The 27089-nt window shown below is 37.7% G+C and overlaps 1 protein-coding gene across 1 annotated transcript; it reads right to left on the reverse strand.

The window, feature by feature from the left end:
- Positions 1–13697: 13697 nt before the first annotated feature.
- Positions 13698–24905, reverse strand: LOC120088120 (Ras-related small GTP-binding family protein). The gene is made up of 7 exons (XM_039045195.2): positions 24310–24905; positions 21486–21577; positions 21259–21400; positions 16126–16430; positions 15646–15699; positions 15409–15539; positions 13698–14228 (listed from the first exon to the last, which is right to left on the reverse strand). The coding sequence occupies exons 1-7, from the start codon at positions 24398–24400 to the stop codon at positions 14033–14035; spliced, it is 1011 nt and encodes a 336-aa protein (XP_038901123.1). The 5' UTR covers positions 24401–24905; the 3' UTR covers positions 13698–14032.
- Between the last annotated feature and the right edge of the window lie 2184 nt (positions 24906–27089).

The following is a 27089-nucleotide window of genomic DNA, read 5'->3' on the forward strand; positions in this document are numbered from 1 at the left end:
TGCTTCGCAGACCATTGCCAATGCGGCAGCCGTTGGTGGTCTGCTTGGTAAAACATACGATGAGGCAAAGAATATCCTGGATCGTATCTCTAAGAACCATGAAAACTGGAGAGAGAGTGACCAGAGATTGAGACTTAAAGACCCTGATGCAAATAACGATGCTATTGTTTCATTACAAAACCAAATGATCGCAATGATGAATTTGATCCAAGGAATGGCGATCAGCAGCCCAACACCGCAAGGTGGGCAAATCAACGCAATCAGTCAAAACACCGCAAAGTGTGCGACTTACGGTGATGGGCATGCGATGGAAGATTGTCCGCAAAATCCACAATCTGTATACTTTGTAAAGAATCATCCCTTTTCAAACACCTACAACCCCGGGTGGAGAAACCACCCCAATTTTTCTTGGAAGAATCAACAACAAAATTTCCAACTTGTGGCGCAAAAAGAAGGGCCACCAGGATTCTTCCCTCACAACAACGGTCAACCGATCAACCAAGCAAGTAGCTCACAATAACCACCACAATATTCTTCTTTGGGGAGCCTATTGAAGCAATATATAGAGAAAAACGAAACCGTGCTTCAAAGTCAGGCTACGTACATCCGTAACTTTGAATTACAGATGGGCCAGATTGCAAGTGAGCTGAAAAGTAGGCTGCAAGGGGTGCTGCCAAGTTCAGCTGAACTTCCACGCAACCCAGGGGGATCAGGTAAGGAGCAATGTCAGGTTGTGACATTGCGCAGCGGGAAGACTGTGGAGGGAGAAAAGAAGGAGCATAGTAGAACAACTTCCATTGCAGCTGAACCTGAGATTGCGGTAACGCAAGAAGAAGAAAGAGAAAATGAAGCAGTAGAACCGAAGGTTGCGTCAACCTCAAAGCCAACTGAAACGGGAACCGTGAAAGTTCAGTTACCCCTTTTCCCACAGAGACTAAGGAAGAAGAAAAATGAAGAGGTACAGTACCAACACTTCTTATCTAGGTTAAAAAAATTACATGTTAATATTCCTTTTAGTGAAGCGATTGAGGAAATGCCTGCATACGCCAAGTTTCTAAAGGATATGGTAACTAAGAAGAAGGGTGCTGGAAAATTTGCCACGGTGGCGTTAACGCAAAGTTCCAAATCAATAATCCCACCAAAGATGGGTGATCCTGGGAGCTTTATCATTCCTTGCTCCATAGGAGGACTCTACATTGGGCAAGCCCTGTGTGACTTGGGAGCCAGCATAAATTTGATGCCTCTGTCAATCTTTAGACAGCTAAATGTGGGGGAACTTGTGCCCACATCAGTGACTCTCTAACTAACCGACAGATCTTTGGTTCATCCAGAAGGTAAGGTGAAGGATGTGCTAATAACAATTGACAAATTTATTCTGCCAGCCGACTTCATCATTTTAGACTATGAGGCCGATAAAGATGTGCCCATCGTTCTGGGGTGACCTTTTCTATCAATGGGTCGTGCCCAAATTGATGTGCATAAAGGGGAAATCACTATGAGTATCAACGGACAGAAGCTTAAATTTAATATAATTCGTGCCATAAAGTTTTCGGATGAAGAAGACCTGTAAGATTTTGATGATGACTTGAATTTGATTGAAGAAGAAAAGTTTGATGAAGAGTATGAAGAAGAGGATGTCAGTGCATCTGTTACTGCTTGCAAAGTGATCACAACAAAAACAAATAAAGACGAAGAAATGATCGCAAATCAAGAAGTAGAGCCAATAGAAGAACGAAAAATAACACTTGACTTAAAGACCTTACCAACCTATTTGAAGTACGCATTTTTGGGGCTGAATGAGAAGCTGTCAGTGATCATTTCCTCTACGCTCAACAAAGATCAGGAGAATGCGTTGATGAGCATTCTCAAGAAACATGTGCGAGCAATTGGATGGAAGCTCCCTGACATTAGAGGAATTCGCTCTGCGTACTACATGCACTGCATTCGTCTTGTAGATGTCCACAAAGCAACAATTGAACATCAACGCAGTCTCAACCCTATGATGAAGAAGGTCGTCAAGAAGAAGATTATCAAATGGTTAGATGCGGGCATTATCTATCCCATAGTAGATAGCACGTGGGTCAGCCCCGTGCAATGTGTGCCGAAGCAGGATGGAATGACGGTAGTCCCAAATGAGAACAACGAATTAATACCGCAAAGGACCATCACTGGATGGCGTATATGTATGGACTACCGCAACTTGAATGCAGCCACAAAGAAAGATCATTTTCCTCTGTCATTCATCGATCAAATGCTAGAATGACTAGTAGGGAATGATTTTTTACTGCTTCTTGGATGGGTATGTCAGATACAATTAAATCATGATAGCTTCTGAAGATCAAGACAAGACCACATTCACTTGCCCATATGGGATATTTGCTTTTCGTCGCATGCCATTTAACTTCTGCAATGTGCCAAACACGTTCCAAAGGTGCATGATGGCGATCTTTTCAGATTATCTCGAGGACTCTGTGGAAATATTTATGGATGACTTCTCCGTTTATGGGAACACTTATGAAATCTGCTTAGCCAACTTGGAGAAGATTTTGAAAAGATGTGAAGAGACGAATCTGGTGCTCAATTGGGAAAAATGTCATTTCATGGTTAAGGAGGGCATAGTGTTGGGACATAAGGTTCCCGGGATGGATTGGAGGTGGATAAAGCAAAGATTGAAGAAATTGAAAAACTTCCACCTTCAACCAGCGTAAAGGCTGTGCGAAGCTTCTTGGGGCATGCTGGATTCTATAGACGATTTGTCAAGGACTTTTCTAAGATAGCACGACCACTGAGTGCGTTGTTAGAGCTGGACAGAAAATTTGAGTTTGACAACAATTGCCTCAACGCATTCAAATTTTTAAAAGATGCACTGATTACCGCACCCGTCTTGATTGCGCCGGACTGGCACTTCCATTTTAAATCATGTGCGACGCAAGCGGGTATACGATGAGGGCAACTTTAGTGCAAAAGAGAAAAACAATTTTGCATCTCATCGCATATGTGAGTAAAACTTTAAACCCTGCTCAAATAAATTATACCGCCACAGAGAAAAAACTCCTGGTTGTGATTTTTGCGTTGGAAAAATTTCAGGCATACCTGTTGGGAACCAAGGTAATCATCCACACTGATCACTCGGCGATCAAATATTTAATGACAAAGAAGGACGCAAAGCCGAGGTTGATCATATGGGTTCTCCTCCTTCAAGAATTTGATATCGAAATAATTGATCAGAAGGGTCAGAGAATCAAGTTGCTGATCACTTGTCTAGACTGGAAAATCCTGAGGTTGACCGCAACGAGTCTAAGGTGAGTGTCGTATTCTCGGATGAGCAGTTGTTCCACATAGAAGAATTTTCCTGGTATACAGACATCGTCAATTATTTGGTTTGCAAACAATTCCCTAAAGATTACACCTATCATTAATAGAAGAAGCTCAAGCACGAATGCAAAAATTATTATTGGGATGAGCTAAATCTGTATAAAAGAGGTGCAGACCAGATTATTCGATTATGCGTACCGAATGATGCTCAACAACGGATATTGTCACAATGCCATGACTCACCATATGGTAGGCACTTTGGAGGACAGCGCACCACAGCCAAAGTTTTGCGAAGTGGATTCTTTTGGCCTACATTATTCAAGGATGTGGCTGACTACGCAATGAAATGTGATCGGTGCCAATGCACAGGTAACATTTCATGGAAGAACGCAATGGCAATGAACACTATCTTAGAGTTGGAATTATTCGATGTATGGGGGATTGATTTCATGGGACCATTCCCTCCTTCGCATGGCAAGCATTACATTTTATTGGTCGTCGATTATGTCTCCAAGTGGGTAGAGGCAATAGCATGCGCTACAAGTGATGCAGCAGTAGTCTCCCAGTTCCTAAAGAAAAATATTTTCACTCGTTATGGCACTTCTTATGCCATCATAAGTGATGAAGGATCCCACTTTGTCAATCATAATATCAAAGAGTTGATGCGCAAGTACAACATCCTCCACAGAGTGGCCACCGCATACCATCCACAAACGAATGGTCAGGCCAAAGTGTCCAATCGTGAAATTAAGTTGATACTTGAGAAGGTAGTAAAGCCTTCATGGAAAGATTGGGCAATGAAGCTTGACGATGCGTTGTGGGCATACCGGACCACATTTAAAACACCAATAGGTATGTTCTTTTATGCGTTGGTATTTGGCAAGGCATGTCATTTACATTTGAAGTTGGAGTATAAGGCACTGTGGGCGGTTAATAAGCTAAATTTTGATTTGAAAAAAGCAGGAGACGCGCGGAAAATACAACTGGTCGAGCTAAAAGAATGGAGGATCAACGCATATGAGAATGCGAAGATTTATAAGGAACGCACCAAGCACTGACATGATAAATGCATATGCACTAAGAACCTCCAAGTCGAGCAAAAGGTCTTACTCTTCAATTCAAGACTGCGGCTCTTCCCGGGAAAATTAAAATCATGCTGGTCCGGTCCTTTCATCATTAAAGAAATATTTCCCCATGGTGTGGTGTATCACTGAGGATGGCAGCCGGACATTTAAGGTTAATGGACAACAAGTTAAAGCATATTACGGAGGTGATTTCCAACCAGAAAAAGTCTCCGTGAAGCTGAAAAAACCCGGACTACCCCCCTACATGATTCTTGAACTCTTATTCCTTCGTCACTTTTACTAGTATTTAGCTATCTGAATCTTACTTAATTTTACTTCCTTAAAAAAAATTGTTGTTTTCTTTTAAATCATTTGACCCTCTCTTTGTCTGTTTACAACGATTAAGGCACAGGATTACGGAGATGTTTCAAGAAGAAGCAAATGATCTCACTCTATCACCGCAATCCACATAACATAGATCGCCGCAAGAATGGATGCGTCAATCACAATACGAGCGACAGCGCAAAATTTAGGGATGTACTTTTCCTTATCTTTATTTCAAATTTTGTGCTATCACATCGCATGTTAGTTTTAAAAGTCTTATCACCGCATCCTCTTTAATTACCACAATGCGGGCGACAGCGCAAAGTTCTTCATAAAAATTACCAACACAAACTGTTTTCACAAGTCCCTGTGTTCGACCCTGGACTTACCAGGAAACTCAGAGGAATTTACACTTGGATTCCGCTGGGAAAACTTGAGTGCACAACGTAATTCTATCAACGCATAACATCCATATTTCAACTTCATAAATACAAGCATCATACTTATAAGGTAGCCTTTGGATTGTAGTTTATTGGATTTAGGGTTATTAAGACAAAAATAGACAAACAACAACATTTGTTGATAACATCTATAACTCTTTATTGATGATGGTCAATTAATAACGTTTACTATCTATGAGTTTTAGGGCATTCCCACTTGAACTAAAACTCTAGTCAATGAGTTGGACATGATATTAAAATCCAAAAGACGGGATTATTGTAAATAAATACAATAAACTAGGATCCATATACTTATTACACATCTCCCACTTACCCTAGATTATATAATATACGTGTCTCGTAAACCTAGACTCTCTAGATGACCCTCAAACACTTTGGCCAAGAGAGAACCTTTATAAATAGATCAACAATAACTATTGTCCCACTGTTGTCACTGTATAAGGTGACGGGCAAGTCCATATTTAGAACCACTTTCAAATTGCTTAGAAACTTCCTTAGCCCAACTATTTCCTTTGCTGCTTCACAAGCAGCCACATATGCAGCTTCCATAGTGGAATCTGCAATACATTCGTGCTTGATGCTACATCACACTATAGCTCCCTCGTTTCAGCGTAAACACTGATCCTAATGTGGATTTCCTAGAATCCTTGTCAGTTTGGAAATCAAAGTCAGTGTATCCTATAAGGATCAACTTTGCTCCATACACCAACTTATAGCCCCTCGTTCTCCAAAGACACTTGAGGATGTTCTTAATCACAGTCCAGTTTTCTAACCCTAGATTGGACTGGTACCTGTTGATTATTAATGCCAGTAAGGAACCCTACATCATTCCCAATGATTAGGATATCATCATATAAAGTACTAGAAAAAGCTACTTTATTGTTCATGATTTTCTTGTAGATATAAGATTCATCAATGTTTTGATCAAAACCAAAAGATTTGATCATTGTATCAAATCTAATGTTCTAAGATCTGGATGCCTGTTTCAACCTATAAATGGATCGATTCAGCTTGCAAACTTTTTACTCCTGACGTCGAGCTATGAACCCATCGGGCTGAGATATAAAGATATTCTCTTCAAGATTGCCATTCAGAAAAAGCAACCTTGACATTCATTTGCCATATCTCATAGTCATAATATGTGGTTATGGACAAGAGAATTCTTATACACTTAAGCATAACAATAGGGAAAAAAGTTTTCTCATAGTCAACCTCTTCCCTCTGGGTATAACCCTTTGCTACAAGTCTAGCTTTGAAAGTTTGTAGCTTCCTAATTGATAACTTGTAGAAATACAAGTTATTTATACTGTTTTATTTAGATATTGCGGCCAAAAGAAAGGAAAATTGCGTCAATTGTAGAGAAATTAGATAAGAAATGTGAGAATTATAAATTGTCGTCAATACACCCACTGACACCATTGCGATGGTAGAAAAAATTATTTCAAGTCTGTTTTGTAGGAAATCAAGACACCGCATGCGTTCATGGCTCAAGATAATCTGAACAATTCATTTATGTCGCATTGCACCCATCATTCAGAAATGAATAGACAATCAATGCAATGACGGCGCATGCGACAATCGATCAAGAGCTAAGCGATCAACGCAATCTCAACCGCATGCGGTAATCAAAAATAGCACTGCATGCGGACAAACGATCGAAGATGCAAAAGAGAAATGCAATTGCGGAGGATCCAGACACGTATACAGCTGACCGTTGTGCATTTCTGAAGGGATTGTTTGCATAATAGAAGGAATATTCACTCCACCATTTCCGGAACTGCCTTAACAATAAAGTGGGGTCCACACTGTAGAGAGTCAAAGCTGAGCCTATAAATAGCCTCTAAAATTCTATGAGAAGATATACTTGATACGGGCATATTTTGATATTTTTATATTAAGAGAGAGACTGGTCTGAAGAGCCTGATCGGAGAAGATCTGGGAAGATTTAAGAGACAAGACTGAGAGGTGAGTCTCAAGGCAAATCCTTTCAATCCCCACCGTTGAAGCTTTGTACCAAGGTCACTTCTACCAGACGAGCAAGCCCGAGAGGGAAGCTCTTCTCTTCATCTATTCCATACACCGGCAAGCAAATCCACCGTTCAGATCTATGTCAAGACATTGCCACTCTTCTATATTTGTCATCAATTGTATTCATCTTCTCAATCTATCATTCACACCATGTATCAGACACTAAATATTAGTATTGAATGTCATGATTATTTCCATCTCCATCTTTCTGTCTATTTCCGTTCCTCCATGAATTGCTTTATCCATGATGTTTTCTTAGTCCCCTGGTAATTAGCATGAATCTAACAAGTAAATTAATCTATGTTAAGGAAATAAACATGTTTAGCTAAAGCATTCTAGACGGCATCTTCACTTCTGCCTTCACCTATGAGAGCAGAAATGAAGATGCCATTTCTCCTGTCGAGAGAAGGTTGGAAGAATGCGTTAACTAAAGCGAGAAGTACTTCCAGAGATGGAAGCAACCTTGCGTTCATTACGTTCATCCTTGTTCACCACAGAGATGTGGGAACACGGCTAATCACCGAGAGGTGTACTCCAAAGGAAAGTGGAACCATAGTTATGTCTTTAATGCAATTAATAACTTGTGATGTTTACACTAGTTATCTTTTCTATTTTTGTTTCATACATAAAGACTTGCCACTACATAACACGACCCTTTGTATAATCTTCACAGTCAGTCTCAAACTCAGTATCCTATATAATGTATCCTGTATCTTGTATTATAATAGCTTAAGTTTACTTTTATCGCACTTTATTTTATTACCGCAACTTTACTTTACCGTATAATTTTACTTTACCGCAACTTTAAATACCTATATAAACACAACTTTTATTAATTGAAAAACCCCTGGTCGCATATATCACGAACGTAACGCATTAACTACGCAATCCCTGTGTTTGACCTCGGATCACTTCGAGAAACTTGCGTTGGAATTATACTTGGATTCAACACAAGGAAAATTGTGACAATGCATAGCATACTACAAACATATAACGCAAACATCTAGAAGTAGTATCGCATAAAGTATGAATAAGCATATCACAACCTCCACATTCCATTTCCATCCCAAGTCAACAAGTTTATGGCAACATGAGCTTGCATGATTCACATTCATCGTTATCCGTCCACATGCTTATTTTCAAGAACATCAAATTTTGCGTACCAAGTTTATGGCGCCATTGCCAGGGACATGAACTTGCATTACATTCATCCATGAGTAGTGTGAATACGCGTTACATAGCATAAGATATATTTTCAGCGTTACACTAGTTACATCTCTCTTTCTTTTATAGATCCATTTGCACCCTATGGGTTTTACCCCTTTAGGTGGATCTACAAGATTCCATACTAAATTTGAGTACATAGACTCCATTTCAAGGTTCATAGCTTTACCTCATTGGTCCTTGTCTACGTCATTCATTGCCTTATAGGACAATGGATCTTCAATACCAGCATCTAGCATGAAAACCTAAGTTTCAATTAAACCCAAGTAGTGGTCAGGTTGTATCATAACTCTCCCACTATATCGAGGCATTCTCAATGATTGAGAAGGACGAGACTGACCTGAAGTGTTGGCTTCTTCATTAACTCTTGACGAAGGACCAACTGCAACAACAACCTTTATTGATTCTTTAGTGGTTTCACTTAATACTAGTTTTCTTTGTGGTTTATGATTAATCATATAGTCTTCCTCTAAAAATGTAGTGTTTTTTGATACAAACACTTTATTTTCTTGAGGTCATAGAATATACCACCTCTCCTTTCCTTAGGGTAACCAAAAAAATTGGCATAATCTTAAACGAGCTTCTAACTTCTTAGGATTTGTCACTAATACATGTGCAAGACAACTCCAGATTCTGAAGTAATGTAAACTCAATTTACACCCCTTCATAACTCGAAAGATGTTCAAAAACACTCTTCGAGGGAATATTGTTCAAGATGTGAACTATAGTCTATACTGCATGCCCCCAATACGAGTTAGGCAATTGAGCATAGCTCATCATAGAACGAACCATATCTAATAAAGTTCTATTGCTCATTTTTGATTCACCGTTATGTTGAGGTGTACCAGGTGCTAAGAATTGGGATTGAATTCCATGTTCTATCATATAGTCTTAGAATTCCAAATCCATGTACTCTCCACTCCGATCAGATCGAAGTATTTCAATTGTTTTACCTAATAGGTTTTCAACTTCAACCTTATACTCTTTGAACTTTTCAAAGGTTTCAAATTTATGTTTTATTAGGTATAAGTAACCATACCTCGAATAATCATCTATGAAAGAAATGAAGTATTCGTACCCTCCTCTAGCCTTTACACTCATTGGACCACAAAGATCTAAATGTATGAGCTCTAAGGGCTTTTTGGCTCTATAACTTTTCCACTAAAAGGTCTTTTATTCATTTTTCCTTCGAGACAGGATTCACATGGAGGTAATGAATCATCTTCTAACTTGCTTAGAAGTTCATTCTTTACCAATCTCCCGATCCTATCGAGATTTGGCCTAATTTCAAATGCCAAAAATTCATATCATTATAATTTGGAGAAATTTTTTGCCTCTTTGTTTGATTATTTGCAGTTTTAAACATCTCATGATTTAAAAGTGCTTTTGATTCAGTTGGTTTACTACATATAAGTTGTTTTCTAGTTTAGCTGAACAAATAATCACACCATTTTTTCTAATAAATGTTTCATTTGAATTAAAAGAAACAGAGTATGATTGTTCAATTAAACAGGTAATAGAAACAAGGTTCTTGTTCATTTGAGAACAATGTATAAGGTTTCTAAAAAAAAAAAACTATTTCCAAAAAATAACTTAGCAACTCCCACTGCACAAGCTGAAATAGCATCTCCCATTCCAACCTTGAGTGTCATTTCACCCTCTCCAAGCTATTGGAAGAGACTAATTCCTTGTAAATAAGAACAAACGTGATTAGTGGCTCCTGAATCCAGTATTCAGGCATCATGGTCACTAAACAAGTTTCTAGAACAAGTAAATCATATTTACTTTCTTTTTCTTTCTTCTTCTCAGCAAGTTACTTGGGGCAATTGCATTTCGAGTGATAATCCACATTATAGTAGAAGTATTTGCCCTTATCAGCCTTAGCTTTGCCCTTGCCTTTTCCAGCAGTGGAAGTCTTCCCCTTTCTTCATTCCTTTTTCTGGATCTTTTTAGAACCAGAGCTCGATGGAACAGACTTAGTTCCAAAGGATGAACCTTTATAGAACTTTTTGGAATGGGTAACATTTGCCTCTCCTTCTACTAGTTCCTTACCTTTCATAAGGTAATGAAAAGCCTATAACTCGTCTAGAAGTGTAGTCAAATTATACTGTATTTTATTCATAATCGCATTGCTGCAGAATTGAAGAAAACTCTTTAGAAGAGATTTTAAAATAAAGGACACTTGACTCTATTTGTCGATGACTACACCGTTCATTTAAGCAATATTGAACTAAACCATCAAGTCGAGAACATGTTTTCTCACTGATTAACTTTTTTCATGTGTACATTGTAAATGTACTTGAGGGCATCGTGTCGGATCTAAATGGATGGTTGTCCAAACATCTCTTGGAGGGTCTCCATTTCTAATGTGCAGATATCATGGCTTCATGTTTCTTGGTAAGAACGTCAAACAGACTTGCCAAGATGTAGACTCGAGTCTTATCATTGGCCTTCGTCCAACAGTCATGACCATCATTCAACACTTGGGATGCATTTCTAGTAGGGACTGGAGGACATTCCTCTGTCAAGACAAACCGCAGATAATCAATAACCTGAATCGTATTCAGGTTAGATTTCCACGTTGCATAGTTTTCACCGGTTAATTTCTCATTTTTAAGCAAAGATATGATTATGGAAGACATGCTAAAACAACAACAATCAATTGACCATATTAGTTATAACCCAGTACTTAATAATCCAATCAATTTAGTAAAAACATATGTAATCATAGAGCCCTAATTAAACTATTAATTTTCGTTTTTGCAATGATACTTCAGAGGTTTAGAGCAACAGCTACTGAAGAGTGATCAGCTACTCCCCTAAATTGAGACAATCTCAACCAATCAGTAACACCAGAATAACTCTTATTCCTATAGTTTTTAGCTACTGTTGTTTCAGTCAAGGATTCATTAACTAATTTAATTCATCTCGTAAGTGTGGTTGTCCTATTTTTAGATCCCAGAGGTACGCTTCAATAAGCTATCGAAGGGAAAGACGACTGTTGAAGATTACCTAAGAAACCATATCCATTGCTAGAGTTTGCATTGTTCCAACTCCTATAATCAGGCCCTCCGAGGGATGGTCACTCCAGGATGACACGCAGGCGAACCATAGGAATCTCATGGTGCAATCTAATGAAGGAGACCGTAGGATACGTTGGTTCACCAAGCTTTAAAGGTCAAAGGTCAAAAGTTGACTTCACTAAGTGAGAAATTCTAAAATAAGTTTTGAATTAATTTTGAATTAAAATTGTATTTAATTAAAATTTGACTAAAGTCAAATGTTGACTTCAAAATAGTCAAAAGTAAAAATATTGACTTCACTTGGTAGAAAGATCCAAGAATAATTTTTAGTGGAAAAATCTAACTTTTATTGAATTTGGTGAGTAATTCATTTGGCAAAGTGTTGATGCCACTTATCCCACTAAATTGAGTGCATTCTGAAGTGTCAAATTTTGATTATCTGAATTTTGCATGAATTGTATGTAATTGCTATGTAAATAGGATGCTTTGATAAAAATTAAAGTTTCTTGGTCATTTGGTGAATTTCAAGTTAGTTGAAAAAGAAATTCTTCTTGGCAACTTAGAGATTCTAAAAGAGTTTTAGAAATTAAGTCCTCAATTCTTTATTGATTTCTATACTAAATTCATCTCTATTTTAGTCACTCATCGGATCCCACCATCCCGTTCTAAGACCGAAGAATAGTCAGAAAGACTCTTATAGTGGTTCATAGCCAGTGCGTAAGGAGATTGGAGCGAAATTGATGGTCAATTTGGAGCTACAAAGGTTGTATTCTCTAACTTTTCTTTTACATTTATTTGCATAATTAGAGTACTAAATATCCATTTTACTTCCGCAGTTCATGTGCACGTTCCAACAATATGCGATATCGGGTCTAGTATAATTCATTAAAAACATAACACTGTCAATAATTTTTGCATATCAAGTTGAGATAAACTTTCACCCTTATTCTACTTAAGACTCGTACTAGGATTATAGGGTGTTCTTACAGGTGTAACATCAAAACTGTCGACAGTTTTTCTGATCTTAACACCAAGTATCACATCAGCCTCACCTAAATCTTTCATTTCAAATTATGAGGATAGAAATAACTTGGCGTCGTTAATTATATCTATATTTGTACCAAAGATCAACATATCATCAACATACAAACAGATAATTACACAGTCAGCCCCAAATGACTATGAGTAAACATAAGTGTCATAACAGTTTATCTTAAAACCATTTAACGTTTAAGATTGACCTGCGTTTTATGAAAGATATCGAGCTGGTTGTGTAATTATATAACGAAATCGAGCTAATTCTGTTTCGTTATACAATTACTTTCCAAACGAAGATATTGTAAATGGTATATGAAATTGACATGTGCTTTATGAAAGAAAACATATATAGTTTCTGATTTTATTATGTGGAAAATGGGATCAGAAACGATTTTACATTAAGAAAAACATGTGATTTGAGATGGTAGTTTGGAAAAAATGTATGTAGAGAAATAATTCTTTGGAAAATACGTGTCAGAAACGTCAAAATTCGTCAACCAAGAGCGAGATTCATTAAACGTGAGCATATACAATCTGGAAGCGAGAGTATGTTAAATTAAAAAGCTAACTGTGTCATTTGAAAACCCAAAATCCTCCCCTTATTCTCACAATTTGTGTTGCTTTGTTTTAGAACCTTCGTACGATTGGCTGTTGTCAGTTTCTATGTATTCTCAAATTTGCCTCTCACATTTGTTTGTTTTTATTTTGTATGTTGTTTGTTGGCTAGTGTAATGTTGACTGTTATACAATATTCCATAGTTTAAACCGTTGATCATATCTCATTCCTTTTTTGTACATGGATATGACTTGACTCAATGATTCAAAAAACAAAGAAAAATTATTCTATCATAATGTGTTGGCAGTCATTCTTTGAAAAATTTTTGCAATTTGTATTTTTATGTCCCCACGCCATCATCTTATAAAACATGATTTAATGTGCTACATATTTCAAACCCATAAGTGAAAGAAAGTGTGATAATGTTATATATTAAACATACATTCACCCATCAATTTAAGCTTTTGGATCCATCCATGACTTAACAAGTACAAGTACGATGATATTGACTCTGATCGCTAAAGATAATATTCCTGGTGGCTGAATTTTCACCGACTTCCTAACGAGAAAAACTGAAGAAATGAACCAAATCGATCATCGTTGAAACCTTGAGATAAAAGTATAAATTTTGAAACCTATGCACTAAATAAATATCTCAACAAGCTTCAGAACAAAGGCGTATTTACCCTAATATTATTTGCACAGATAATTTCAAATCTTAACATCAGTCCAACCATGATTAAAGCAATTTTTTTCATGCACGAGAACAAGCAGTTTGATAGGAAAGAATGGACTGTAGTTGTTCTATAGCATAGCATATCATATCATTAAACATATACCATGAATCGAGCACCACCGATTACAGAGACGGATTCCTTAAGCCATGAAAGAATTAATGAACTGATTTTATATCAACCAAAGTGCAGACAACTCATATAGGTATATTTATAGTATGCCACAGCCATCGGTATCGCCCATGCTAGTCATTCACCGATCGGATCATACATTAATATCCGAGCGCTTTGATCTGGTGGAATTGTTGATCTCCTGGGAGGATGAAAGAGCAAATTTCGGAAGGCTATAATTCTCAGAGGCTGAAAATGGTTGCTGGGGATAAAGCGTTGGAGGTGGAGTAAGATTACGCTGTGCCGGGAGTGGAGGAAGTGCGTTGTACGTGTACGTTTCGCTACTGAAACTGCAATTAGTTGAAACATCAGTATAATAAGCTACAGTCGAGTTAATGTAATATAAGGAAAGGAAGAGATATTATGGAATCACATAAGCATTTTGCAAGTCGCTTACGCACAAGAATTTGTATGTCTTAAATCCTCTTTCAGGCCAATGTGATAATTAACCATATAATAATTAAAAAAGATTCACATATAGAAACCTCCTTCTTTAGTTCTTTCCCTTCTTTGGAGCACCAAGAAACGTCCGAATACAAAGTTTGAACTCATGGCTACTAATTTCCCTTCCACCTACAAAACTGTCCTTTAATACTATATTTCGTGCCCGAGATATAAGCTGAAAAATAACTAATGAACATCCAATCAATCAGAAGTTCATTCAAGATGGAAAACAAAAAATTCTTTTTCATCGTCTCATCCATCTCTAATTACTTTGTTCTAATAAAGGCATACATATCTCAAGCAGCCACCCAACCTCCAGAACTGGTCAAAAAAATTACTAACCTACGATTATGGTGTCAAAAAAACAGCAAATTTATTGTTATGCATAAAGAGAAAAGATAAATGGCTAAACTAGACAAGAATCCTATGTGAGACCCCCAATTACGAAGGTGTATGAGAGGAATAGGGGTAAAAAGGGATGTGTGGACGCTGAAATGAAGGAGGGGACCAGCAAGGAGGGACACCATAGGAAAAACAAACCGTTAGAGGCAGCGGATGCGCGTAGAGGTTCCGTGTACGGAGGGGGGACCAGCGAATTGTGTATTTGTAGGATTTGGGGAAGAGAGAGTAGTGGGGATGTTTTTGGAGTGAGACTCTTGGGAGAGATAGCCTCTCGAATTGCTGATTATCCTTTATTTATGCTTACTGTCTGTGTTAGCTTGCTATTTTGTATTTCTGAACTAGACTCTTGTTTGAACATTATTCTTGGTTGTTATCTAATACTATATTTCGGGGACCCTGATTATTGGAGTTGGGTGTCTAGTTTTGAAGTGTGTTTGTGTTATTTCTTGTGCAGGTGAATCGGATTCCTAACGTCCTATTAATAAACAGTATTGGAATCATCTTGCTATTAGATAAACACCCACTCATTAACATGAAAGCCTATCATTTAAAAGAGGAAAAAACAGCTTTTCAACTTTCAACCAAAAGGGGGAAAAGGAAGCAGCATTTTTCTGAAAAAAGTACCTTGCACGACTGTAGGACTGTTCCTCATCACTGATAGTGTCATCAAGTCGCTGTACAGCTTTTGGAACCGGAGAAATGGACCAAGTGTTTGTTGCAGGTAAATTATCTGAGAAATATCTTCTCCGGATGAGCTGGAAAAAGCAAATCAACACATTGATAGTATGGGGAGAGAAAGGAGCAGTGATTTACAAGTAAAAGAAGAGCAGGAAACAAGAAAATAGCAATAGGAAAACTGACCATGCGAAAAAATTTGGTCACGGCTTCCTTGTCATATCTCGCCTCTTTGGCAGCCTATGTAGAGAAAATCCACCATAAGACTAATGAAAATTGGAATGGTAGAGTAACATTTGCAGCTTGAGAATGTCGAAATTATCATTACAATCTAAAGGAATTGGGTGCTATTTTTTACAAGCACGTTCACTAGTCAATAACCAAGCACACAGAGGTTTAGCTTCATTATTTTACATTGTCATACTAGCGGATTCATCTCTCAAATAATGTCAAACTTTTCTACAGCACAAAGTACTGGTTTGCTTCAAAAAGTTGGAGGAAATAGGGAAGTATAGAAGACATGGATGAAATGGAACCATTTGACCAAACCATCTAACCAATAAACGAATTCAAAGCTATTACCCACAATCTACAATCTAAATAACATATTAGATATTGATTTGGATAAAATACTGATAAATGTGAGGGCAAAATTATGATTCTTACAGCAAGAAGTCCTCCACCGCCCGGGAAACTTTCAGTTAAAGGGATTTCCTCACTGAAGGAAAGCAGACCCTGCTTCTCAACCCACTGGCGAGCAACATCAACTAGATTACCACTACTTCCTCTCGTACCCTCTTTAGCAGCAATATCCGCTTTGTTACCAATAACAATATATGGCACAGGAAGGCCACCAGGGCCTCCAGATCCTAAAGGAGCTGAAAATGTCCCAATCGTTGCAATCTCAACTGCCCACTTCTGTAGGCTTGATTTTGTTCTTCTCTGGGAAAGATCGTGAACAAAAATAACGCCTGTGTACACAATTTAAGCATGAACTGAAATAAAATATATATTAAACTTCAGGAAAAGAAAAGCTTAAGAAAAAAATGTATTCACAGAAAATGTGAAATTACCAAGAAAAAACAGAGAAGGGAGAAAAGGCAAGCCCCAATCCAAGTTACTATATATATATATATATATATATATTGCAAATGACATTAAGAGAACTTAAACTGTAAGAATTACAAGAGACATCAAATTTCCACCATGAAAGAGCAACTCAAGCCATAAAATCTAAAAAGAAATCTCTCAAGAATTGAAGAACAAGCATTTCTCTCTTTTAAAAGGGTGGCCTCCAAAAATTGACGGTTAGAGCCACCTGCCAACCAAGTCCGAAAATTTCCAGCAAAGCAGAAAGTTCTAAAAATGTGTCCTTAGGAATCCAAGTTCATTTTACATAGAGAGCACCAACATGGGAGATAAAGCTAAAAGATAAGCCTTTAAGGTCAGGAGTGCTAACACTTTTATGAACTTTTATGAGTGTGTTCAATAAAAATTAACTTCTTCGGATACTTTTAATACTTACTACCCAAATAGATTCAGTGTTTTAAAAGACACCATCAGGTGTGGGCCTAGGTGCTCGGTGTCACAATCATCCTTTTGGAAGCTTCACTTAGCGATTGTGCGATACTTGTTCTCGCTCAAGAACAAGTCAGCCAATTCGAATTTGGATCGCCGATGGCACACCGAGTGCCTCTCACAACCTCCACCCCCGTTTTGGAGAAAACGGGTTTGGAGGAAAAGGGTTTTGCAAACGTTTGAAAGCATGATTTGAGCAAAGAAAGATTGTAGGCTAGAAAGCAATAAGCAACAACGACAACTTTATAGCATAGCACTCCGGATATGAGGATATGATGATTGGTCTTTCCCCTATATAGTGCATTTTGAACAAAAAGACATCCGCCACCCTTGCATATGAAAACGGGCGAGCGGTCATACACTAAGAAAAGTACATAGCAAGTACACTAACTAGCAAAATGAAATACATAGAATGAAAGCATGGTAAAAAGAGGTGAAGGTGGACATGCGGCCATGGGCAACACGCCCTGGACAAGCATGAGCGTGATATTCTCCCCCACTCAATTGGTTGACGTCCCCATCAACCGACTCTGCTCGAACTCAGCAAATTGTTGAGCAGTTGCCTTAAGGTCTTCTGTGCGCTCCCAATGAACTTCTCTGTCTTGGAGGTTTTTCCACCTCTCCAAGAACTCTCCCAAACCTTGTCCTGGTCTTCTAACTCTGCTGCTTTCTTCCAGCAAGTCTCTCATTGACTTCTTCCTCTGTCGTTCTCTTCGTCATGGCAGACGGACATGACACAACACTACATCGCTCATCAGCATGGTTGAGGTGATAGGGCTTCAATCTACTTACGTGGATGACAGGATGAATCTCCAACCACGACGGTAATTGCACCTGACAAGAGGCTTTTCCAACCTTTTTGGTGACTTCCACCGGTCCTTCATATCTTCTCACGAGGTGACATTCTCTTTGACCTCACAATCGAAACTGCTCTGGATGCAATTTTATCCGTACTTTTTCCCCTAGTAAGAACTCTCGGCATCTGAGCTTCCTTTTCCTCCTCTTTGAAGGCAGGGACTTGTTTAAGTTGTCCGACTCGACAATGCGAAACTTTTCCAAGATGCACAGAATGTCTTGAAGGGCTTTCCCTTCCATGGTTTCAACTGACTCGTGAGTAATGTCCCTCTCCAACTGGAGGGCCGAGATCATCTTTATCTCATTCGGCTGTTTGATCCCGGCATGCACAACGGTGGACGTAGACTCTGTGATCACTAAGCATTTGGCTAGAGGTATCAGTATTACCTTGTGCCCGAGCAAGAATTCTATCCTCAACATCACATCAAAGTCGTCCATTTTAACGATCACGAAATCGGCAAGGCCACTCCAATCCCCCAACTTTACGACTATTCTCTTTACCATTCCTATAATAGGGAAGGCTGCAGAGTTCACTGCTTTCATTTTTCTTGTACCTCCTTCCCAACGGAGATTCGACTGTCTAGAGAAGGATTTGGCAGAAATATGTAAAATTGTCCCTCCTAAAAAGATTATTCCAGAATAAATGGGCAATAGCTAGGAGAAGTGCGCCAGCGGCAAGGACAAAGCTACAAGGATCTCATGCGGCTTTCTTTGTTCTCATGTTAGAGTGAGGGGCCTTATCCATCCACCAATGGAGCCAGCTTTTAGTGAAGATCCGCTATATGCTACATGAAGGGCGGTAAAAGGCAGCTTTGCTCATGAGTTAGTTTCTGTTTTAGACATAAAATTATGGGTGGCTCCAGAGTTGACCACGGTACTCTTGGCCGATCTATTGGTTGACCTAAGCATCTACATACATCAATCCCCCTTTTTCGGGTTCCTCTGTATGAACAACTTTGCCTTTCGAGTCTGAGGCTAATGAGGCTTGAAAGGCATTAAAGACTGCTCGTTTCAGACACTCACTTGCTTTGTGATGCCCTTTGTATATATAACAGAATGGAAGCCGATAAAAATTCTGTTGATTTGGCCCTCGCCACGTATTTCTAGTCTTCGGTTGAAGTGGTTTGTCATCCCCACTAGTGTCTATGTCTCCCCCACTATTTCTCGATGGGCTTGAACAGTTGCTCTTACTCCTTCTAGTTGGGGATCTCAATTGTTGCCTCATCTCTTAAGAATCGTTCGGCCGTTGCGTACGCGACTGGGAGTTCCTGTACTCTTTGTTCATATAATTTTGTTTTTGCCCACAGTTTCAGACCTTCGACAAAATAGAAAACTGTCTTTTTCGGACATATCCCGCATGTCCAACATCAACCCGGAAAATTGTTTCACATAGTCCCTAATAGTGCCAGTATGTTTCAATTCTCATAGCTTACGTCTTGCCAAAATTTCAACATTTTTGGGAAAGAACCAAGAACGCAACTCTTGTTTCAGTCTCTCCCACGTGTCAATGGTGCACCGACCCTCTTGGATGTCTAGGAAACGGGACCTCCACCATAACTTGGCATCCTCAGCTGGATGCATTATCGCCAAATGATCTTTGACTCTTCAATAGTTGTGTTCTTAGCTTTGAAATACTACTCCATATCAAAGATAAAATTTTCTAGCGCTTTCAGGTCATGAGCCCCACAAAAGGACTTAGGTTCGGGTACTTTTACCCTGTTGAATTAGACTGCACCCGCAGCTGGGGTCTGGTTTCCCACCGCTCTCATGGTGAGGTTAACTCTTGAACTGATATCCGCGATCTCTGCCCGGACGACATTGAGAGTGGCTCGAAAGCCTTCGGATAACTTAGTCACCATCTGAATTATCGCTTTCTGTGAGCTGTCTAGTTCCCCGACACGCTCTTCCATAGGGGCAACCGAGCCCGACAAGCCATTCTCACGCTCGAAATTACCAGTTCTTATAGCTTTTGCTTCTAGGGTCTCAACCCTTGTAAACAATTCCTTGACGGGCATCCCATCCAAGCAGTCAACCACCGCGTCGATTTCATTGGCCTTGTCAGAGACGTTTTGAACCAAGTTTCTAGTAACCAAACCTGATTAGGGCTTCTATTAGATAAAGCATTTACTCTTCTATCTCGACCAACCGGTCAACATGGGACTTGCCCAACTGTTACGTAGCAGATATGATCACAGCTTCTCAACTTCACAAGCCAACTTGTCTCTGATACCAACAATCACAATCACCCTTTCGGAAGCTTCACTTAGCGATTGTGCGACACTTGTTCTCGCTCAAGAACAAGTCAGCCAATTCGAATTTGGATCGCCGATGACACACCGAGTGCCTCTCACAACCTCCACCCCTGTTTCGGAGAAAACAGTTTTAGAAAATGGGTTTAGAGGAAAAGATTTTTGCAAACGTTTGAAAACATGATTTGAGCAAAGAAAGATTGTAGTAGGCTAGAAAGCAATAAGCAACAACAACGGCTTTATAGCATACCACTCCGGGTATGAGGATATGATAATTAGTCTTACCCCCACATAGTGCATTCTGAACAAAAAGACATTTGCCACCCTTGCATATGGAAACGGGCAAGCGGTCATACACTAAGAAAAGTACATAGAAAGTAAACTAACTAGCAAAATGAAATACATAGGATGAAAGCATGGTAAAAAGAGGTGGAGATGGACATGAAGCCTTGAGCAACACGCCCTGGACAAGCATGACTGTGACACTAAACACAACTCTAGCACCTGTGCGTTCCATTGAAACCCTAAGGCACTTTAATTAAAAAGCACAAAAAAATTCCTAATCCTAAATGCAAACTAGGTTTTTTTTCCCAACACAATGACGTATTAATTTGTCACAAGTCCACTACAGACCACTTACTCTACCCAGATTTCTCCCAGATTCTTCTTCTCCTACTCTCCTACTCTCCTACTCTAAACTTTCCATCAAGTAATAGAAAGTTTGAAATTTGTTTACCTTTTAAGTTTTATATGAACCTTTCCTATGCTATAAACCATTCATTTCCATGGATGTTTATCCTTATTATTATTATGTATATATTCATCTACATATATATTTATTTATTTTTCTTTATATACAGTGTGCCTCACAAACTATTATGTATTTGACATAACCTAAGTAATGCCTTAGCAGGCTAAGAAACTTCAAAAATATGCCAGACACAAGGATAAACAACCCAAATAGTACCAGTAGGTCCAGTACATTGTCAATGATTAATGCTTACCAAAATTGTCTAGGCAACATGCTTAAAAAAAGACACGCTCATACAAGTTGAAAGTTCTGTAACTAATATTTTTAAAAATAAATATGAAAAATTGACAGGCACAAAGGTCTTACCATTGATCTGAGAATAGAAAAGAGAGCGACAGTCTTTGTAGCGCTCATGCCCTGACACATCCCAAAGTTCAACAAAGAAATCTCTCTCGGCATCACCTTTTATGCTACTTGAAGAGCTACCAGCATTTCCATAGGTGATATGCTATCAAAATTGTAAATAGAACAATAGATAAATAGTGAACTTTCAAGAATAACTGGCATCGCTAGAGACAGAAGGCGAGTCTTACCTTAACTCCAACTGTACAGCCAATAGTTTGAGAAGGACAAGAAATGGAAGCACCGTTTACAATTAGATGAACCAGAGAAGTTTTTCCCACACCTAGAAAAATGTTGAAATTTAATTTATCAAGAGAAATATGGCCGAAATTTTAAATGTGCAGAGAAATGAATGATAGAAAAACAGAAAAATACTTATCAAGTTTATTTATTTATTATTGTCATTACTATTATTTTATTTTTATGAGAAACATAAATCAGTTACGAGCAGTAGACTGTTTTCAGAGAAGCCACGATCTAAGCACCAATAATGAAATTCGACTTTATCTAGTTTTTTAAAGTCACCAACCAATTACGGGCAACAAACTTTTCTAACATACAGGCATAGATAAATTAAGCATTCATGGCATCCAAGATACAAGCACAGCCAGTCATGTTGACCCCTTAGGCTCAGAGAACCCACAATCCAAGCACCAAATATCATCTATCCGATAATTGTATTTTTGAGAAAGATAAAGTCTGATTTCATTATTAGGAGGAAAGAAATACAAATATATACATATATATCTTTAATGAAGAGAACAACTTTCATTGGAAACAAATCAAAGAATACACAAGGACAATGCAAAAAGGAAAACCCATGCCAAAAGGGGCCAGAAAAATCAATAATAACAACAATAATTCAAAGCATAAAAACAGAGAGAGGAAAGAAAGGGACTCAATTTTAGAGAATGAGAGAGAAAGGATAATCACTAAAGTTTGTAGTAATGGAAGCCCAAAGAGGAAATAATCAAGACCCAGACCTCCTCTTGAGAACTCTTTTATCATTGAAGACTCCTATGTCTCATGAAGCCAAATATCCAAATATCCTATAAAGTTACGAAGAAACCAATTTGCCAATCAAACACCCCTATATCACACGAGGGGAAATTGAATAATACCTCCTCCATGATAACCCTGTTTGAGTTGTTGCAAAAGCCATCTAAACACCAAAAGAATGTTGGAGCTTATCCTAAATCGCTAAAGCAAATTGGCAATCCCATATTTTTTAAAAAAAAAATAGAAAACACAACTTTCATTGAGAAAAAAATAGAAGAATATAAAGGCATACAAAAAAAGAAAAGGAAGTAAAAAAGGAAAAAAAAAAAAAGGTCCCTCAAAGAAATGGGGTCCAACTAACTAAAATGTTGCCTAAAGAATAGTTACAGAGGTCTTCAAAAGTGAAACACAAAGGAAGACATAAAACTTCTCCAAGGACCAAAAATCAATAGGGTTCCTCTCCAACCTTCTAAACACTCTATTATTTCTCTCCTCATAACACCCAAGGAATGGCGTACACCCCTGAATACCAAAGAAAGTAACCCTTCTCCCTAAAAGGTAGATGGAGGAGGCAACTCCTCAATTGAACCACTGACACTCCTCTGAGGAGCCAACATTAAACCAAACTCGTGGAAAAAGTAGTTCCTTGTCAACCTTGCAAACTCACAACTCCAAAGCAGATCATCCAAGTCTTTCTCTACCTTTCGACAAAGAATACAATAAAAAGGATCAACTAATGAAACCTTCTTACAAAATATAATCTACACTACTTGTATATATAATATATACACATATTTTAAATGAGAAACTATGCTTTGATTTGGGGGGGGGGGGGGTGGGTGGGTGGGTGTGGTGTTGGGGGGAAGAAAAGAGAAACAAAGGGAATACATAAATACCAACTACCAAAATGGGCCAAACTAACCTAAAAGGGGCTTTGTTCAAACGAAATGAGACCTAAAAGGCAATTACAAAAAGCTTTACACAAGACCCAAGAGAGGTGTAACACCTAACAAGGGCCACACCTCAATCCAAGGTCTCTATGGAAAAATCATGTTATCATATCAAAATCACTGCAAAAGTAGACTTGGAAATAAGTTTATATTATTTAACCAGTCAGTCTTTCTTTCATTCATCTCTCTATTCCTGTAAAAAGTTGCTTGATATGTTTTTAATTGTACAAGAAAAATTAGAAGGTTAGAATAGAAGGTTAAAGTTTTGAAAGCTAAGAAGATTAGAATAAGTCCTACTTCTCAAGAAAATATCTTCTTCAATCTGTTAAGCCTAAATTATTTTAAAGAACTATCAAATGACAAAGTATTATTTACTAAATCAATTAGGACCTGAAATTAAACCCCACAAAGATTAATTTGCATTTTTACATAGGGAACTTGTTTGCACTTTCACATGATGAATGTTGGCCAATTTGCAATTCAGCTCGGAATTAGTCCAAATCTCAAATGTATTGACCTAGACTGATGAACATGCTCGGGGTCTAAAAACTTCCCTCAAAGATCAATCATTTCTTGAAGTGAAAAATAAGGCAACAGATTTATCACATTCCAGATGAGATGAACTTTCCTCTAAAATCAAACATTTTGCCGCAAATGGAGAATTTTTGCAAACGATTATCAGTCATGAAATCTTTCAGTTTTATGTCCGGGAACACCACAGTGCCAAATCACTCTGATTTTGAAAATTTTAAAAGTCCTTACTGGTCAAGTTCCCATTTAAATATGGATAACTCCAAAGGAGCCCAACTAACCCTCCAACTCCAAGTAACTCTATGAAAATGATCAAAATCAGAACCTCCGCCATTACGCAAATTAAACTCTGAACTCAGCTATGGAAATAACTATCTGCCCATCGAGATTAGCTAAACAGATAATACAGAAATCAAAACCAGAGGATGCTCCCAGTTAACATAACATTTCAGTGGAGTTACCAGGAAAAGAAAAGGTAAGAAGCATTCAATCACAAAAGGCAGAAGAAAAGTCACCAGAACGATTAAAAAATCACCTGAATCACCAACCACAAGCACTCGAACCTGCCCACAGAGAGGACCGCCATTGAGTTCTTTGTGCTCTCTATCACGGTCCTTCCAGAACATGTTTTCTTTCAGACCTTCTAACCCGTATTCACCTCCGAAGACGAATTGAATAATTAAGTACCGTCAAATTGACACAATCTCGACAAAGAAGAATTTCTGAGCATAGGCACCTCTAAGTTCAATCTGAGATCCATATTACATAAGAACTAAATGCAGATCAAAGCTGAAATCGGAGAACCCATATCCAAACATCTCTGAACAGAGTCGATAGTTTCTTGTAGAGGCCCAAAAGCAGAGATCTAGTTGCAGAATCATACAAGAGTGGAGGGTTTGAAGATTGGAGAGCAATGGAAAATGAAGAGAGCATTAACGATCTGGGATATGACCATGAAAGTGAGATTGGTGTGTGAGAGAGATCTGAAAGAGATGAAAAGTTGAGAGTGAAGTCAGATTTGAGAAGCTTGGGAAGAAGAAGAGCGATAACACCGCGCGCGCAAGAAGAGAGATGAAATGAAACCGACGAAACGCATTGGTGAATGTCCGTTTACAAAACGACCCTTGATCGGGGATTTTTGTTTTGTTTTTTAGATTCATTTTAAAAAAAAAAAAATTATTAAAAAATATTCTTAAAAAGTTCAAAAATTCACTAGGTAGAGCGGAAGCGGTTTATAGTTCAAATCATCGTACCTTTATCTTTATTGTAAAAAAAATTATTAGGTAAAGACCTCTCCATTATCACTTATTCAATTCGATGACCTAGTATAGTGAAAAGAAAATGACATGCAAAGGTTGACGACTCCTTTGTTGGGCACCAAGTGTCACGGTCATCTTGTCTAGGGTGTGTTACCCATGGCTGCATGACCATTTGATACCTTTTTATCATGTTTTCATCATATATTTTCATCACATAGTTAGTCATTATGCAAGTTAGTTCACTTTCTTTGTAATTCTCTTTGTAAGTGATCACTCACCACTTTGCGTATGTAAGGGTTGCAATCACAAAAATACTTATAATATACTATATGAGGGTATGACTAACTATCATACCTTCATACTTGGAGTTATAAGCTATTAAGTCGTTCTTGTCTCTTATTGCTTTCTAGCCATACGACAAACTTTCTTTTCTCAAGCATGCTTTCAAACGTTTGCGAAAACCTTTTCCTCTTGATTCGTTTTCTAAAACTATTTTCTCAAGAAATGGGAATGGAGGTATTGTGAGAATGTCCATTGTGGCACCGCCTATTCGAATTTGGATTGGATGAGTTGTTAAAGGGAGAAAACAAGTGTTACACAATCGGTTTGAGACACTTACAAGAGTGAAATCGTGACACCAGTAATCGTTGACTAACTACCTGTGATCATTGGCCATCAACAACTTTTTTTTTTCTCTCTTTTCCCTCCTTCCATTTCTCTTTTTTCCTTCCCTTCCCCTGGATTTCTCATTTTGTTCCCCACCTTCATTTTCACAAAAAATAAAAACGAACTTCTTTTTTCTAGGAGCTTTAATATTGAAGCGTGACATCAATTGTGCTAGGCATGGATCGTCGGATCTTCTTCGTCGTCCACTGCCCATTACCGTCCACTAGTGATTGATTTTTGTTTTTCTTCCTCTTTCTTCTTCTTCCTCCCTCTTCTCTTCTTCTTTTTTTCTCTCTCCTTCTTACTCATTTTTACTTAATAATAATAACTCTTTCATCCATTAAAATGAGGCATCCATCGTGCTGTCGTGGGTCATTAAATTCTCTTCATCACATGCTGTCCAACCAATCATTATTGGTTACCCACTAACGATCACTAACGAATGGTTTTTCTCTCTTTCTTGCTTCCTCATTCGTTTGATTTCTCCTTTTCCATTTCTTCTTCTTCATTTTCATGAAAAAAAAGTAGAAATTGACTGATGGACTAAGAATTCTATTAAATACAAACATCGATCAAAGATAAAATTCATTTTATGACAACAAGAAAAAAAGAGAAATAAATTAGAAAATTTAAAAAAAAAAAACAACTAATTTGTTATAATTGTGCTAGTAAACTAAATTTCAAAATTTGTTATCAAAAGCTTAATTTGTTATTAAAGAGAGATAAATTAGAGATTTAAAGCAAAAGTAAATTTGTTATGAATTTATTATAAAACTAAATTTCACAAGATACTATGTTACCAAAATAACTAAATTTGTTTTAAAAAAATAACTAAATCATTGTCATTTATTATCATGAAAATTAATAGAGAAAATTGATTAATTTAAGAGTACAAAATATATAATTAATATAAATTTTGTTTTAAAATCAATAGATTAAAGATTTCATTCAAAATTATCATAAAAATTGATTAATAGTACGGTAGAGGTTATGTCGTTCATAAACACAACCACTAAAATCAGGAGAAAGAAATTGATCAGCCAAACTCATGTATAAATAATTTGCCCCCCAAATACAGGCTTAAAAAACTCAGATTTTCAAACCTTGCATTCCAAATACAGACATTTGTGATTTCGATTCTTTGAAACCTCATCAAATAAGCACATCGTCATTTGATTTTATTACATATGTGTCAAATGCCCCCTAAAGATTTTGTCCTATGTTTAGGGTATGTTTGAATACTTATCCTAGATTGTTTTATGAAAACCAAGTTTTATTTAACTCTTTCAGGATTAAACTCAACTTTTGTATACTAATTTAATTGATCAATCTAGACTAATTATGGAATAAACTCAATAAGAACAAACTATTTAATGGGAATGAGCAAAAT

The sequence above is a fragment of the Benincasa hispida genome, chromosome 10, assembly GCF_027475165.1.
Source record: "Benincasa hispida cultivar pf3 chromosome 10, pf3_genome.v1.1, whole genome shotgun sequence".
In the NCBI taxonomy this organism is placed as follows: domain Eukaryota; kingdom Viridiplantae; phylum Streptophyta; class Magnoliopsida; order Cucurbitales; family Cucurbitaceae; genus Benincasa; species Benincasa hispida.

Coding starts and splice junctions, on each gene's coding strand:
- LOC120088120 (XM_039045195.2), bottom strand. CDS start 24,400: ATGTTCTGGAAGGACCGTGATAGAGAGCACAAAGAACTCAATGGCGGT. Junction 21,401..21,485: donor GCTGTACAGTTGGAGTTAAG/GTAAGACTCGCC, acceptor CAATTTTGATAG/CATATCACCTATGGAAATGC. Junction 16,431..21,258: donor TTTCTATTCTCAGATCAATG/GTAAGACCTTTG, acceptor TTGTGTACACAG/GCGTTATTTTTGTTCACGAT.